This window comes from Carassius auratus, chromosome 40 (genome assembly GCF_003368295.1).
Source record: "Carassius auratus strain Wakin chromosome 40, ASM336829v1, whole genome shotgun sequence".
Taxonomy (NCBI): Eukaryota; Metazoa; Chordata; class Actinopteri; order Cypriniformes; family Cyprinidae; genus Carassius; species Carassius auratus.
In genome coordinates this window covers 7,589,807-7,608,339 of record NC_039282.1, presented here as the reverse complement: position 1 = coordinate 7,608,339, position 18,533 = coordinate 7,589,807, and the positions used below count along the sequence as shown (strand labels likewise).

At 36.9% G+C, this 18,533-nt stretch overlaps 1 protein-coding gene across 1 annotated transcript in view; it reads right to left on the bottom strand.

Moving 5' to 3' along the window:
- LOC113058435 (glutamate receptor ionotropic, kainate 4-like) overlaps positions 1–18,533 on the bottom strand; it is a 290,241-nt gene that overhangs the window by 30,009 nt on the left and 241,699 nt on the right. Inside the window, exon 12 of the mRNA XM_026226340.1 lies at positions 4,811–4,918. Coding sequence (XP_026082125.1) covers positions 4,811–4,918 — 108 coding nt within the window. The remainder of the gene's footprint in view (positions 1–4,810; positions 4,919–18,533) is intronic.

Here is an 18,533-nt window from a genome sequence, read left to right as displayed (position 1 = left end):
AAGGAAGAAAGCCAATAAACAAACCTTCTGAATTCAATTAATAGGTCTACGCACTGGGTGGGAGAAGCCATCGACAGATTCGGGTCATTACATGTGGCCCATAATGGCCAACTAGCCTCTGTTCTGACTGATGATTAAGTCAAAGAAAAGGGAATGATTACACATCCATACTTAATAATCCATTTATAAGCAGAGTCTATGAAAAGAAAGAGGAAGAAAAATTGAGGAAGAGGAGAGAACAGGACTTATTGTTATCACCCTTTCGAAATTTAAACCATGATTTTATTATAGTAAAAGTGTAGTAATTTCTGCCGTATTGATTAACATTTGTTTTACAACAAATACCATGGATAAACTATGGTTAGTGTAGCAAAATTTGGGTTTTTAGTTCATCTGGTTAGCAAGCTAACAGATTAGGCTTTTAAAATTCTTATCACAAAATATTTCAGAAGCTAACAGCTTAGCTTAGCCACTTAAATTGCATATAATATCTTAACCTTTGAAATTGCATATGTTACAATAACTAAAAATGTATCAATAAATGAAACTGTGATAAATCATCTCCTTTTCTCAGCTAGCTTCTAGTCTGATTGATGCTCGAGTGACACAAAACAAGAGCGACCACATGTTTATGTATAATAATCTATTGTTAGCGAAGCCTATGAAAAGAGGGAAGAAGCAATTGAGGAAGAGGAGTGGGGTTAACTGTGAACACACAGGAGCAGTCCTGGCGTATCGCCATCAATCTCAGGAATGGAGCTCGGGCATCAGTCAACTGAGGGAGTGCTGTTATCAGGCCAAGCAATCCTTTCTTCTGAGCTTGAATGGTTCCATAAAATCGGCGGGTCACATCAGAGAAAGAAACTTCCCCTTTAATAGCGCAGACAGTGAGATTAAGGCCACTTTGAGTGTCAAGTCTGCCAAATGCAGTCTGGGATCTGTTTTCTTGGAAGGCTGTCAGCTGATGAAATCAATTTTACAAATATAGTATGGCGGCAGTCTGGTTTGGCGCGTTTGAAAAGCAAACACATTAAAGTCAATCTTACTTCAAATCAAATCTCAAAGCTTTTTGTTCATAAGGTGAGGACAAATTGGATTTGTGTGTTTGACGTAGTCAAAAAACATGAATGAGTTTGGTAACTGACTGGTCCCCCACTCCCTCTTTGATTCATGTATGCCTCCCATTTTTTATGGCTTACAGGGGGTGAATGGCACTAAAGATAGTCCAGACAGAGCCAGCTCCGCCTGATAGCGATCTGAGAGACAGAAATTGGTCACAGAGGCGGAACATTACATGAAGATAGTGCCTCACATTTTATATTTATGAACATTTCCAACTGCTCTGCCAATAAAGCTATCTGCCTCTTCTTGAACACAATAAAAGTGGTCTGGTCTGTCCACTGAAGGTGGCATGCCTGAGGTTTCATCGTGAAATTGTTTCTGCAGTCGTATTTCTCCATGTTTTCAGAAAGAGCACTTTATCGCCATCATTGATTTCAGTGAACGTGAATTCAGCTGAATGTGAGGGCTTACTTTTCTCTGAGAAAATGCAGTAATACAGTATCCCCTCCATGTCACATTATTGTCTTCTCATAGTGCACCTATACAGATCAATAATACTTTGCTTTTCTTTTTTTAAGATGGGTTCTCAAAGACAATTCGGGAAGATAAAGGCTCACATGACTTTTCTCATCGATTCAATTCAAGCATGATGTGGCTTTTTGAAAAACACTGCAGATACCATGACAGAAAGTTGATTTTATAGAGTGAACGGAATATGAACTCACTTTCAAAAGCAAAACAATATTTATTTAGGCTTAGAAAAGAAAAAGGTCCTGACAACAGCTTTATCTGAGGAAGCAAGTAGTTGTTGAAGGGAACGCATTTCAAACCGAATCAAATTATTTTTCAAAAGGTTGAAAAAGAATTAAACACAAATAAACACTTGTATTTGTAGACACTGTCTGTGTTGTTTTAGTATTTAAATCACTGAGGGAATTATGCAAATCAGACAATAACTGTGTCAAACAGAGCAAACTCAAAGGTCTTCTAGTGCATGGTTGATTTGGATGGTGGGAGGATTTGAAAAGAAGAAAAAATATGAATTTACCTCTGCCCCATTGCCCACTGGTCGACAACACACCAGTAATGATTGCGAAGAGGCTGTGGCAAAAGTTAGCACTCAGTATGCACTCAATGAAGTTCTCTCAGTGAAAAAGAATGTGATCATAAATATACAGTTATATATAAAGTATATTTATATAAAAAAGTTCAAATATATTGAAAAATGTGATCTGTAATCAAAGCAGGAGTAGATTGAAATATAATACTATAATAACTTTTCACGATTATTTAATCCCAGCAGCTTTTCATGGTAAAAATATAGTAAACGTTTTTAAAAGAATGCATGTTCAATACTTATTTTCAAAGATGTCAGCCAATCATAGCAGTGGCTGTTTACATTTACATGCACTTATAAAGTCTTAAAGGAGATCCTCCCGTTTAAACCGAGTTCATAAATCAGAGGGCTGAAATCAGCGTAGAAACGTACATTTAAAATATGGCAGTTTTGTAATTATCCTATCAACATTATCAGGACTTCTGAAATCTTTATAAAATAATTTATGACCCATTTAAGCATACATTATTCCTCATTGCCAAGACAATTATTACCATATAAAGTTCAGAAACTAATCTGCAATATTAATGAGTATTTAAGGAGTAAATTTACTCTGAGAAGTTCTCTAATACATGACAGTTAGAGTGAGTTAATATTGTATCATGTATTAAAATGGATATTATATCTTTACCAAGGCTGCCAATTGCAACAAAAACCAGTCAATCAATGGCACAGTAACAGATTTTTTTTCTCAATCAAAAACTGTGAGTTACTAACAAACAAGTTACAAATGAACATGAGTTATTTGTTTTCTCAATGAAGCACTAAAGCTCTGGCTCCTTCTGCACATGATATAATGCCAAAGGCATCAAGACCAAATACCAGTTTGTACAGTTTAGACAGCTTTGGCATTACAAGCCAAACCAGCTCTAATATACTGTCTATCCTTACAAAAATGTTTGATCTAGCCCGTTTCAACAGGGTAAAATTCAATCGGTGTGTTTGTGTGTGTGTGTTTTAACTCCAGCGATGACAAAAGCGCACAGCAGTAATGAAAACGCTGGTGGAGTGGTCCTCAGGTGCTGAGTTCTGCAGCATGTTTTCAACTGTGCTGCGTTTACCGAGATAACACAGACTTTGCAATCAGCCTGTGATGAATGGGCCATGATAGAGCTGAAATTGCTCTTTGGTGGCTCTTTAATGCAGCCAAAGTCTTCATATATCTTTAAATAGCAATAAACACAGTGCAAACTTCTCCCCAGTTCTCCCAGCTGCAACATCATCAAGCAAATTAATAATAAAAGATCTGTGAGAAACCACCTGTATTCCACACACACAACCTCCCTGATATAATCATCTCTATTTCACTTACAGTACCGCACAGCAGTTTTTCATAAACCTGCTGAAAATACCAGCATGTTGTGCTGGATGTGCTGATGTTCCCACCATGGTTTTCAGCAAGCTTTATTAATGAGTTAAATTGTGATGTATATCCAAGTGAAACAGCTTCTCGAATAAGAAACACTGTGAGGTGGGACATTGGATCGATGACGCTGAGAGAAAAGGGGAAGCTCCTGTTCTACTGTAATGATATGCATAGATATATAATTTAGAATAAACACAGAAATGCTTCCATTATAAATCTAAATTGTCCATTTTGATTTCAGGGTGACTAAGATGATGGCATTTTGTGGCATAATGCTGATCACCACAAAAATACATTTTCTCTTTGAGGATCCGGGTTCCTCTGCTCATTATATAATCTTTTTCATAAAAAAAAAAGAAGATAAGAAAGAAAAAAGATCTGGTTTGCAGGCACTTCCAATGGACATGGATATCTATAAACATTAATATACTCAATGTTTCAAAAGAATAGCCACAACATGAAGTTAAGTGAGAATTATTTTTTTTTAGAACTTTTTCTGTTTAATGTTATAGCCAATTCTACTACTTTGTTGCCATGGCACCGGAACATCTAAAACCCAAATAACCATAAAAATAATGAGTACAACTTATTATCTCAAAGCAATTGCAAAAATAATACTCAAAATAAGTTTAACCGAAATAATGAATGTAAGGGCTTTTATAAAATGCATCATGCTGTTCAAACTGCATGACTGTGCTTGTCTTTTCATCAGCTCTTCTCACTCATCATACCTTTCATCAGCTGTAAATTGAACTAAAGAAGATTCCTCCATCTGTCCTCAACAAGGCTGCTTTAAACCAGTTATTTATGGGCTTTGGAGCACTTCATTCACCTTGCATGGCCCCTCTTCATTCTTCCACTCTCTTTTTTTCTGGTGAGGGATGACCCAGCCAGATATGAAACATCCGGCCTAAGGCTGTGGAGAAGCTCTTTTTTTTCTCATCACTATACAGTGTACGTGAAGATGAGAAAATTGCCTCTAGATAACAGCCTAGCGGATTACATCTTCAATTGGTGGTTGCTGCTCCAGGAAATGCTATCACACACATACTTGTTAGTTTCCACTCATCTCAGAGGAGAAGAGCCTTTATTTAGATCAGTGCTGAACCCTGTGGTGATTCTGGACTGTTTCTGGAAGCTAAAGAGAGACTCTTCAAAAGGGATCAACTATATATCCTTTATTTATATCCTATTTATTATAATCTTGGCTAAATTGGTAGGGTGTGTCCTTTACTGAGGAACCTGGAGTAGAAGATAGGACTTACCAGGATGGTAGTTATGGTGAGAGTGGTGTTGAATAGTGTGTCTGTCACGTTAAGTGATGGAAGCTTCCTCTCCATGGACAGTCCCTGCTCTGAATGCCACTGACCGATCTGTCGGAGAAACAAATTGAGAGTTATGTGTGGCAGAAGATCCAATGACATAAAAAAGAGCAACAATGAAGCCTTAAAGGGATAGTTAACCCAAAAATGTGATGTCTGTCATCATTTATTTACCTTCAAGTAATTACAAAGACATTAGAATGTCAAACTCCCAAAAATACCAGAAACATCACAAACGAATCACAAAAAGAGTCTATATGACCAATGCATTATATTTCATGTATTCTGATACTGTACACTTACTTTGTGTGAGGAACAGACCAAAATTGTATTTGTTATTTATTGAAACTCATAGCTCTAAAATCTTATTTACGTTTACATATATTCAAATATGGCAGTTCAAAATCCGTACCAATTTTGGCAATTTTGACATTGATCTCTATTCATTTTTACATATCTAAAGACTTACTGCAAGAGTTTTAGTATGCATATTTCCAAAAAAATGTTCCATTTAATATTTCAAATGTTGCTTGTCTATTACAAAACCACTTTTATATGGCTACAGAAGTCCTGGAATAATACATAAAGAAATAAAGGTCACATGAGCAGGACTAATTTCCAAGGGCATCTTTCACTTGTGATAATACAGCGTATTATTATTTGATATTGTAAAATGATTAATAATGTTTATTAATAGAATACATTAAAAAATATGTCATTATTGCAGGATACACAGACAAAACAAGCCAAGAACCATTTTTTTATTGCTTTTTACGCATTAGAAAATCAAGACTTCACATTAGTAGCATGAAAAACAAGATGTTTATTCAAAGTGGGAATAAAAAAAAAACAGTTACATAGTTGCACAAGTTATGCTCTCTCTCAAAAATCACTGAAACTGATATAATTTGCGAGACTGAGAAAGTGCACTTAACAAAACTCTGGCATTTTCAGCGGTTATTAACCAAAACCCTCTGACTGACCATTGCATTTTAAGCAGAAATGTGTTCGACTGGTTCTAAAATTTGATGCAGCAAAAAATTTGTTAATCAAAATCTGATTTTTCAGACTTATCTAATTGCAATGCCGCAATAAATACACATTTCAGTTTAATCGCAACATTCATAACAGTTTTAGTTAAACTGTGTAGGCACAGCTTTTGCCAACTTATCTTGAATTTTGGGGGACTTTTTGTTTATTTTGATGGTATTTTTGTCATTTTGAAGCATGACATTATCATTCATAAACTAGATATTTATAGTTACTTTCATATTAAGAATACTGACCAGGATATAGTAAAATAAATAAATAAATAAAAAATTGGTGTTCAACAGAAGAAATCAAGTCAGACGGCGAAGACAAAAAGGAAGAGATATATGGGAATTATCACCATTTTAATTCTTGAATTAAGTATTTTGTTTAGGCTCAATGTCAGGCGGAGGAGAATGCAGAAGTGAGCTTGTCGACACACACACACACACACACACACACACACACACACACACACACAAACAGAACAGTCAGAACACCTTAAAGGAAGTGGTGAAGGGACATGTGCTCAATCAGAGATGCAACAGAATACATTCTTTAAATAAATTACTCCCCAATTCTCTGAAGCGAGCCAATGTCCTCATTATCATTCCTGTTTTGGCTGGCACCCCTCCACTAGACTGCTTATATGAGGGCCACACTGTCTTTAACGGGAGACTGAGTCTCCACCCAGCACACATAGCAGTCCTAAATCAACTATCATTTTATTTTTTATTATAATTAGAAAGCGGCATGGTTCGTTGGGCCTCCTGCTTGAAGTATTCTGCAGAGGTGCTGCTCTATTTATCTGATCCCTAGTGTTTCCATGGACCCAAACAACACAGGGGAGGATGATGCAGCACTGCGCTGGATCTAAAATTACCCACTCTCTGAGATATGAAAGTGTGAAGGGCCACAAACAGGGAAGAAAGTGAGCAACAGGAACTTTTCTCTCTTTTTTTTTTTTTGGTTCAAAGTGAATGTAAGATGCAAAAATAATGTAGTAGTGTTATTCTAAGGACTTTATGGATGCTGAAGCCACAGAACCAGGAATATGTCTCCAAACCCTGTGTGCATGGGGGACCTTGCATGAAACACTCCTAAAAGCAAGGGCAAAATACATCTGCACTAGTTTGACTTTTATGTTGCAAAGGAGAGCTGCTGTTCAAGATTGCACTGCTCCTCGTGAGATTGCAAGATGCCGAGGATAATCCATTTGAAAAGAGCTATCCATTCTTTCAACTGTAAACCTGTTTCTCAAAGCACACTGCAAAAAATACTTTCTTAATAATTATTTTCGTCTTGTTTTACACTAAAATATCCCTAAAACAAGATATATTTACTTGAGAAGCAAAACAGATGGAAGATATTAAGAAATGCTTCAGAGAATATAACTTGAAGTATGTTTTTATTGCCATAGGCATTTTTTAAAGATAAATCTAATAATAATAATAATAATAATAATGGTAAAAAAAATACAAATGTAAATATAACAATATTTAGTTATTATTCAAATAAAATCATTTGCTAATGCGATAACGCCAATAAAATTACTATATTCTTTGAAACCAAGGCATAATATATCAATTATAATAATAATACCAGCAGTAGCCAAACAGCCTTGATGGCTCTGTAGAATCAGAAGCACATGGCTGTGATGAGCTGAAAAGACCCTGATCTCCAAACGATTTCAATAGAGAGAGGGTGCGGTATCAAGAACAATTAGGATTAATAAGGAGAGACATAAAGAAAAGAGGAGGAGGTTGTGTAGGCAGAGGGTGCAGTCAGGGACAGTGAGGGACCGTGCATTAAAGCTGTGGGCAGGAAGAGAGGCTGGATATCGTCCAATAGGGAGGAACTGCTCTGAGAACAGCCAGCCACTCAGCACGAACAGCTCTGACAAACATGAAGAACAAAACATACCCAGAGTGGCAACTACAGCAGACATGCATTCATGCACCACACACTTTTACTTAGCTATTTACATAAATGGGGACATTACACAGACTTTTGTTTTATGTACAGCTAGGTAGAAATATTGTAACCCTAACTTAACAGAAAATTATCTGCACTTTTACAATTAAAACTCTTATTTTTATATAGTTTTATTAGTGGTCAACCAATATAGATTTTTTTTTTTATGTGCTAATGCCGATATCTTATAGAGCATGCTGGCCAATGGATATAAAGCCAGTGCAAGTCTGTTTGTATTGGGAATCTTGGTGTGTATCTTCTTAGAGCTGTCAAAATAAAAGTCCCGCTTGCAACACATTAGCCAAATAGAAAAACTCAAAGGGCGATGCCAGTAATTAAAAAATCGTAACATTCGGCCAATGTATCGGCTTTGGCAATGTATTGGTTAACTTCTAGTTTTTACCAATGAGGGCATCCCTAAATTTCCCCAAATTGAGCTTTTGGCAGGTTTAGGGCACTTCTGGATACAAATTTGTCCCCAGAATATAATTATGCACACACGTACGCACGCACGCACGCACGCGCACACACACACACACACGCACACACACACACACACACACACAAACTTATAGAAGGATAACTGATTCTAATGTTTACATTTTATGAGTAGATTTTCTATTAGTATAAGTTTTATTTTATAAGACACTCAAATACAATATTAAAGGGGTCATATGACGCTGCTAAAAAGAACATTATGATAAGGTTAAAAAAAAAACCCATTATTTTCCACATAATGTACACTAATGTCTCTCCTTCAAAAACGCCCCGCCTTTTTGAAACTCGACGATTTTCATAAACTCATTGATTTGAAAGCGAGCTGTATGGTGTTTTGACAGCTACAGTATCTAGTGCGTTGTGATTGGCTGAATGCCTCAAGCAAGTGATGGGAATGTTACGCCCATTAACACTGTGATACTGTCCCAGTCAGAACACCTGGCACGACAAGACAAAAACACTTGTTGCATCCAGTGGGGACATAATTACTGTTTATTATTACTTATAGTGTGCTTTTACGCATTGTGCTGCGTATCATGCTGTGTAAACATAGGTGAGAGTGATTTCACCAAGTACAACATGTTCCTGGATCAACATCCTTGTTGATCCTGGAGCAACATTCCAATCAACCAATCAGAATTGATATATAACTTTTCAAGAAATATCTGATTTTAGGAATACATTATGGGTAGAGTTAGGTTTAGGGGTAGGGATTGGGTTAAGTCTATATTTTTGGAAAATAATGTTGATCCAGGATCACCAAAAGATGTTGATTCAGGAACATGTCTTGGCAAAATCACAGCGACTGTAAACATAAAATCATGTCTACATTTGTGATTGGAGAAATGAAAAAACAATTGCTACTCTACACTGCTTAAAACTCGCGTTTGAATCATCAGTAAAAATCATATGAATCATATGTAAAAAATCTTTTACATATGAAAACACACTTACAGACTGTGAGTCAGAAGCTAAGCTGGAATTGCCCCACTTCATAGAAACAGACACCAACATTGCAGGTTACTTTCACAGGAAACAGTCCTAATCCTCTGTAAAACGCACTGCACATCTGAATATTTGGGTTGAACTGTCCTGGAACAGTGTTGTAAATTCAAATTAACCACTCTGAAACCATGCTTTTCCAGTGAGAATCTAATGAGAATAGCCTGAAGTTCAGTGTCGCCATTTGAAAGTTTGACCATGATTCCCTCTGATTTAAAGGTGAATGGGTTACATGGTTTAATACCCTTAAAGGTCTTTATTCGGTTGCCCATGGTATAAATAATCATAATAAAGGCCCAACAAGTGACTCATTCTCTACACTGGTCCCTTAAGAGGCTATAAGGGAGCAGTTGTGGTAATTAAGTGTGTAAAATGAGAGCAACAAGCCAAGGTAAATGGGAGTAACTGACAGGATCCATTTCCTGTTCATTAAAGCGAGTCGCAATTAATCAAGAACTATGGGTGCTTGTCATAAATTACCACTGACAAGTACACAATATCAAAGTCAAATCTGAGCTCCAACTGCTCGTACAAATGGTACTTACAGTATCCTGTACACCTGATCAAAGCCTGTAATGTACTGTGGGACAGACTTCTCAGGTTCAACATCAGTCAGTCTGCTTTAGTCGGCAGAGGTGTTGTTGTAGCCAGGTTTGTATCTCAGGAGGGTCTTCCCACTGTAATGCTAAAAAGAAAGTTCTGTGGAAGGTTTGCGAGGATAAAAGTAAAGATGAAGCAGAAATGTACAACTCTACATGCATTTTAACTTGGCAGGTTAGTGGTTGTCAGTAATAATCATAGGGCACCATTCCTGCTACATATGCAATTATCATCTCAGCTGTGCAGACACACTCCTTCACGCTTTACCTGTCTCTCATCTTCCTTTTTTTTGCCTTTCCCCATCCTGCTTGCTGCAAATTTACCCAATAATGAAAACCAGTGGGGTGGCTGGAACAGGCAGGAAGAGTCTGGTCTATTCTGTGAATGGAGGCATGAAGGAGTCGACACAGATCAATACAGCAGTGTGGGAAAGATGGAGGAGCGTAGCCCTTGAAAGCACTGCAGCTCCAGAGATAACATGAACGCCTTTTGTGAGCCGCTACAACCTTTCAGTCAGTTCTCGAATAGAGCTCAAACTAATAGGACAAAGAGGCAACTGTATCTGTGTGCGATTTGCCAACTCGCTATCAAACTATCAGTGTATCCGTCCAGGTTCTCAAGAGTGTGTTTGTTCATGATGTGGGTGTATACAGTGGTTGCATGACACTATCTTCGTGTGGAGCACTTCCAAGCTGCCACACCACAAAGTGTCATCGCACCAATCTGTGAGTGTTCTTTACAACATGGTGACCCTGTGACCTGCAACTCAAAAACAAGTCCACATTGCCTCATTTGATGACTGGCCATTGCCATTTATTCAGAGGCCACAATTCCCACCTCTCATCTGGAACAAGGAGAATGTCACACCTGCAGTCATTAGCTGGAGACATACGCCGACGGATAAAGAGTTAAAGACTGGTTGGAAAGGTCAGTTGGGTATACTCCCTTTCAAGAGGACCTTTTACTACAATCAAAATTTCAATTTGCAGCACATAACCACCAATAGAAAAACATTTCTTATATTCCCAAATATCAGAGCCAATTTCAACATTCATTATTTGACATTATCCGCTTGCTGCAGGGCCATTCCCATAATGAGGAGACACTGGAGATCAGAGCCCGTCAAGCTCCTCCCACAGCACAGCTCACATCAAAGCTTTCTACAAACACCCCCACACACATTTAACAATGCTCAGCCGAAGCTCCCACTGTCTGGATGCGAACACTGAAAGCAAAGAGGGGAAGACAGGCTGAGACCAAATCCTGCTTACTACCTAGCCCCCTTTTCTTCATTCCTCATTTATTCTTGTTATCTGCTAGCTTCTTTTTCCTGCAACTCTCTGAAGGTTCTGACTGGCCATGCATGGGTATTGGTGAAAAGATAAATCAATTCTAAAATACGTTTAAGCATGATTGTTATCCAATATTGCCAAAGCTCAATACGCATGACAAAAGTAGTGACTAGTAAAAAAAAACTAAACAAAAAAAACATTGACAAGAAAAATAAAATTAAGTGCAAGTAATGGCAATTAAAAAAATAATATTATGCAAATCAAAATATAAATTACAAATTAAATTAATATTAAATGATCAAGGTGGTACATAATGGTAATAATAATAATAATATACAAAATAAAATCTAAAAATGCAATTATAAATTAATGTAAATAAAAAAAAATATGAATAATATGAAACACAAAATATATAGATACATTTATATGATGTATAATTTATTTATAAATGAATTATGAATCATTAAAAAAGTGGATGAATCAACAAACAAATGAAATGGAATCATATTAGCCAAATGTATATGTTTCATATTATTATACAAATAAATGTACAAAATAATTGTACAAAAAATAAATTATATAACTAATATAAATACAATTATATATAAAAATAAATGTAAATACTAGACTCAAAAGCTCAGGGAAAACAGATTTTTCCTTACTCTTTCTTTGTAATATGTAGAAATACTCTACCATTCTCAAAGCAAAGCTCCCTTCTCAGACCACGCGGCGTATCTATGGAGACTTAAGCCCTTCTCAGAGGTAGGATGATTTAATAATTACCTGAGCCTTTTTGTGATTTTAATCCTATTCTGAATTGGCCGTGTCAGTAATATTCCTAGATTTTCTACAGACAGTGCATTCTAGTGTCTGCAAAGATGACAATGTCTTTTACTTTAGGAAACACTGGCCAAGAAAGCATGGCAGCATCTCTACTTCTGCAAACTGAGCGAGCCCCAGCCCTCATCATATGAACCTTCTACAGAGGCGCCATCGAGAGCATTCTTACGAACTGTATCACTGTGTGGTATGGCACATGCAACGCGTCCTTCCGGAAGATGATCATTGGTCTCTCTCCCCTCCCTCCAGGACATTTATGGAACCCATCTCACCCGCAAAGCCCTCTGCATTGCAGGTGATCCCACACACCCGTCACACAGCTTCTTCTGTGTGACTTCAGACTGCAGAGTCTCCAGGCCAGGACCAGCAGACTGAAGGACAGCTTAATTCATCAGGCTGTCAGGAAGCTGAACTCCCTTCTGACCTTGCCCCTCCTCCCCTCTTTTGCCCCAGGAACCACTGAACTCTGAACCCCCTCGCCTGTTTTGCCCCCCCCCCAACTCCTACATCCCCAGGTACTTCCACTCCCCCCTCCCACTAACAAACTGTGACCTGCACCAGAGACTTTGTGCAGCATTGGTCTGCTCAGTACACATTCAGCATTGAACTGAACTCATTCAACTACCTCTACAGTCAGTTTAAATAAAGAACTGCTCTCTGAGCTTTTTGTCCCTTTAATCAGACTGAATAAGCTCTTTTGCACTAAAATAATTTTATCTGCACTGTTTGTTTACTTAACTGTTTTGCCCTCCATCTGCAGTGTGCCTTGTGCAGCTTAATTTTACTTTTTTTTTTTTTTTTTTTACATGCCCTTATTTGTATATTTGTATAGTTGTATTTTATATTTAATCTGTATCTATCTGTATTTTATGCTCTAATGGGTTATCAGTATGCACCAAGGGTCTGAGAGTAATGCAATTTAAATTCTCTGTATGTGCTGTACATGTGGAAGAATTCACAATAAAGCAGACTTTGACTTTTGACTTGACTTTTGTGTGGTCAGTCAAAACGCCTTTTATATTGTAAAGATGCTGCATGTAGGTGTCATGACCTTGATCATAACACAATAACATTTCATTTAAGAGATACAGATCAAGAATTTCAGAGAGTTCTTTAATGCATGATCCACAATAAAGGCCGACAATATCAAATATTGCTCTCTATTCAGTATTTAGCACCTTGGCCCTCATGAATAGTGATTTTTCACATACGCATAAAGTTCAATTTTTTTTCTACAAAACAAAAACTGAAATCGAGGGTGTACGGCGTCATTGGCAGGTGACACAATTACACTGTGGACACATTTAAACATTCTTTAAAACACTTGGGATAATGTAACAAGTCAGCAAAATATATAACACTGTTCTAGTGGTTTTGGGATGTTTTAAGTAAAAAAAATCTCACATATTGTGCCTTTAAAGCTGGAAACTTTAATTTTATAAGAGAAAATAGAATTTTTATAAAGTAGCTCCTTCATTCTTCTTTTAGATTTATCCATCCTATCTGCCATTGTACAACTAAGACTTAGTCCAAAGAGAGAAGCCAAGACTCCCCTGTAGGCTTCAATCAAACAGTTTTTATCCACATCCACACTCACACAACCCTCTTCACTTTAATTACCACAACAATCACTGAATACCAACATATTGGCTTTAATGTCAGGTGTTAAAAAAAGAGACAAGCCTTGCTTGCCTCTCTGGCTTCTTTTCAAGTCTGTGTAGTTACCGGCTCTCATGACCTCAGGACTTTCTCAGGCTCTCAACTCTCTGTTTCTGTCTTCTCAGAAACAGAACACAGTGTCTGCAGTGTTAAAAATTGAGCCTGGGCTAAGCAATTAAAGTCTAGGTCAGAGGATGATCGGTAGCCCAGATGATAGACCATGCAAAATCTTTCTCTCTCACACATACCACTCATCTTCTTACTCCGTTACCTCCTACAGTACTAGAGTCTTAATAATTCAGCATTTGCAGGCCCATTCCTTCATATTTCACCACATCCATGTTATTGCTCTCCCCAGGCGGGCTCACGCACTGACACAAATTGTGTACACTACAGAGGAATGTTATGGGTGCTGTGACAGTTTTATTGCCACCCGGATGAAGACATAAATGGGTAATTCATGATTTCTATCAGCTATAATGCTGAAGTCCTCAAAATGCTTCTCAACTTCCATTTCTGTAAATTCTTTCAGAAATGTGTTTTTATACTGCCACCAAACCATTTAGTACATAAGACTTCTTTGAAACACTTTGAAATGTGAGTAACTTGTGTCTTATGGTCTAAATCGACTTGTCTCGAGTTGATTCGCAAGGCTCATACCAAACCAGCTGGTGTGGTATGATATCTTTCAAGACAAGAAGCGAATTCATAGCTTAATTCCCAGCATGTGTCAGGAAGTGTTGACTCCTCTCTAGTGTTCTTCAAAAAAAAAAAACACACACACATAGGATACAGACTGTCTTAATAAATGAGATCTCCTGCTGAGAGGACAAGTTCACAAATTCAGCTGAAAGAAAGAGCAAGCCAACAGAGACAGGCGACCATAATTGAATTCCAATTGCTGTGCGTGTATTAAAGCAACCTGCTGAGAATGTGCAATGTTGGGAGAAATTAAACTAAAATTAGGGATGCTACCAGCTACATTTTTTTAGGAGCATGACAGTGCCTCATTGCTTAAAAATGGTGCTTACTCTAACTTTTATCAATTTTATCAAAACAATATCCATTTAGCATGGCAAATTTCTATGTTGATGTATTTCACTTGTCATGGCAATATAATTTTAAAATAATCGCAATCCTTTTGTATGACACTACAGCTTTAGAAAACATTTCAATCTGTTCATTTAAATCTTGTCCATTATCTTTTTTTAAGTAATTTATTAATATTAAGCACATATTAAGTTAAATATGTTACAAAATTGGGGATACGCTGATGTCTATTGTGAAAATGTAATAAATTAAATTTTATATATTGTTGAAAAGCATTGTTGATAATTTTAAGAATTATCAAATAACCCTGGAAAAAAACTGCATGGTTTCCAAATAATCAATCAAATAATATCACCTGATAAAGATAAAGTACAATTAGGGCCCGATGTTGTCTAAACTACTCAGAAGGTGAGCTCTGCCGCGGGGAGAATCAGAGCAGGACAAACGTGAGGCGGGAGACACGGGCTGTACGCGGCAGGAGAAAATCCAACAGTTAAAGCCTCTCCTTCAGGGAAGAGGCGCTACTCCTCCCTGCTGCCAGGCCTTCACTGCAGGTGGTATAATCTCATGACTTGATGAACTACTTCTATTATCAAACTTAATTACTAAATTGTCAAGATTGTCCTGCACTGGCGTGAGCAGACCGACCCCCTGCAGCAAGAGAGACAAACAAATAAACAACAGCGCGGCTCCAACAGCCAGCTTCTGACTGCTATTAGGCTCCACAGAGCTCAGGCTAATTAATAGCCTGTGATGCTATCGATGGGGGAAATAAAGACAATTGACAACTGGCTCTCGCAAGCCCAGGGAGAAAGATACATGGTTGAGACCTGCTGGGCAAATGGGCTGGAAGTGTGTGTGTGTGTGTGTGTGTGTGTGTGTGAGAGAATGGGAAACACAGCTAAAATATACCATACATTATTTTTTTTACAAACAAAGCCAAATTAAACCCTGCAGCATACACAGAACATGCTCAGGAGAGTTCGAACAGTACTGATATTGCGGTGAATCAGAGGTAAAAACTACATCAAAAATGTTCAGTTTCTTGCACAGACCAATCGTTTTGTATCTTTACATATCAATGTATCATCACAAGCCGCGGAGTTAAATTTGGTATTATTTGAGTATGTTTTTTTTTGTTTTATTGTATGTTTTAGCTGTGATTCCCGTTCACCTCCATTATAAGACTGACAGACTGCAACGGTGTTAAAAATCTTTGTTTGTGTTCTACTGAAGAAACAAAGTCACCTACATCTCTGATGCCCTGGGGGTAAGCAGATAAACATCAAATTGTCCAGATTTTTTTTTGATTATTGATCATAATATTGAGATTATTGTGATATTGTAAAATAAAAAATATAATAATAAATATTTTGCCATAATATTGTAAAATAAATACTGCAAAATAAAAAAGTAATAAAAGTTATTTACTACTATAAAATTTTACTGCAAAATGTTCAAATGGTAAACCATTGAGCTTTTATTGAGATTGTGATATTGTGAAATAACATTATTAAACAAAATAAGAAATATATTATAATAATACCATGAATACTGTAAAATACATTTTATTTTATTGTTAAATTACAATAATAATATTTGTGACATTGTTAAATAATTTTTTTAATAATATTGTAAAATAATGACTATAAAAATCAAGTGATAAAATAACTTAATCTTACATAAAATTATAATATTCATGTGTTAATTTCCTCCTTTTGAAACAGTAAGCCATTTTCAGAGTGAGACTCATTTAGACACATCCAGCTCATGATATCAGTGTCTCAGAATTAATCATTTTAGTTAGTAGCTTAATTTTTTTAAGTGAATCTGCATAGAAAAATCTAATGTTGAAAACTTGAATGTTGAAAATAAAAATATTAAACTAAACATGAAATATATTGTAATTATATCGTAATATTTGTACAATATTTTATTGATTTTACTATTATGTATTATATATTTTTTTGTTTTTATGCCAAACTATTTACCTTTTATTTTGACAGGTTCCCAGCAAATAAAAATATGCACTGCCGTTTCAGAGTGAAGCACGTCTATGTGTTCATTTACATGTATGCAGCCCACGGTATCAGTCTCCACACAGCTCGATTCACAATGAACCTTCGCTTCAACCCAGTAAAGCAGTAGAAGCCAGCACAATTTGACAATATCGAGATATTGATTATATTTCAATATATGTATATTGTGCAGCCCTAACTAACAGTGTGCATAAATGTGTGTGTGTGACTGCAAACATGCTTTCCCTGCATCGCTGCTCTAAGGGCACACAGGCTGGCGGGTTGCCCAAACAAATTATCTTCTTTTCTCATGGATCCTGAAGGGCATTTCCACTCGGCTTGCCCCCTGAGACCCAGTGTTCTGAGCAGGGAGAAGTCAATAAGATCACGCCACGTCATCTCTGAAACTCACAAAAGAAAACAGTGTCCTTGGTCGGAGCCCTATCTTAATTCTGTCTATCCTATTCTGTTCATCTACATCCCAGAACAGGCTGAATTATCTAGTTTCATATCTAGCACAGGCCAATGGAGGACACCATCTGCCCACGGTTGCAAAACACTGACTCCTTATTAGCTTGCTTGATATCGCTCATTACCCAGTCTCATATAAAGATAAACGTATATAAAGACAAAGCACATTCTCTACGAAATATTTACTAGTCTAAATAGTCTTTTCATCACTTGTTTAGTGGAGAGAGAGGAAACGTGTGGGTGAGAATGGCCGTGTTTAATGGGGTCTCTTTATAGAGATGACTGGTGGAGCTTATGGCAGAGCAGTGGGAGAGAACATGCCAGATCAGACAGGGGGAGAACCAATGGGAAAATGTCAGGCCTGCTGAAACTGAGGAATGTGGCGAGGCTGAGGTGACCTTCTTAATGGCAGCACATTGTCGTATTCTAAGTGGGGTAACTACTTCAGACAGCACTAGAGAAATATTCAAGTCACTGCTTTCAAAAGCTGCATCTCTAGCTACTTATAAGAAAAAGGCAAGGTGGGATATATGTCAATGGTTTTATTAAATAGCTGTCTATTATTGTCTAAAAGAGAGGGAACATTACCAGTTCTCTAGAAAGAGTTTATTTTGTTTTTGTTTGTGTTATAATGAGATGAATTTGTTATTTTGTTTTGTTGGGCGGTTGTTGCGGTTGGTATCGGTGGAAGAAAACGACAAGCAATGTTCTCTGCAACACATGCTGCAATCTATTCCTTTTCCAATCTGTCAAGCATTTTGCTATACGTTCCAGTAAAAACTAAAAGGAAAATGCCAACAGTTTCCACTGCTATACATCTGACATACTGATGTGCAGCTGCAGTTTCATATAAACTATATTTAAAATGTATAAATATAATTTTATAAAAAAAATAAATAAAAGAGGTTATATTAGATCCAGATTTGAACCCATAACCTCTCACACTCAAAAGTAAAAATATTACTGGACTGAAAAGTCATGCTTGGTTTCATCCACTGTTCTCCAAAATCCAAGATGGATGAAGTTATCAAATTAAGTTCATCTGAGCTTCTGAATTAGCTAGCAAGTATGAACGCTCCCATTAATCTATGTGTAGCGAGTTAATTAGAACTTGTTTTGAAGAAAAATAGGCTGGTCAATGTGCAGATTAAATTATTTTTGAAACCAGCTAAAATTAAATAAATAACCAGAACAGAACTACTTCAATCTTTGTGTTTTCAGTTTGGGTGTTTG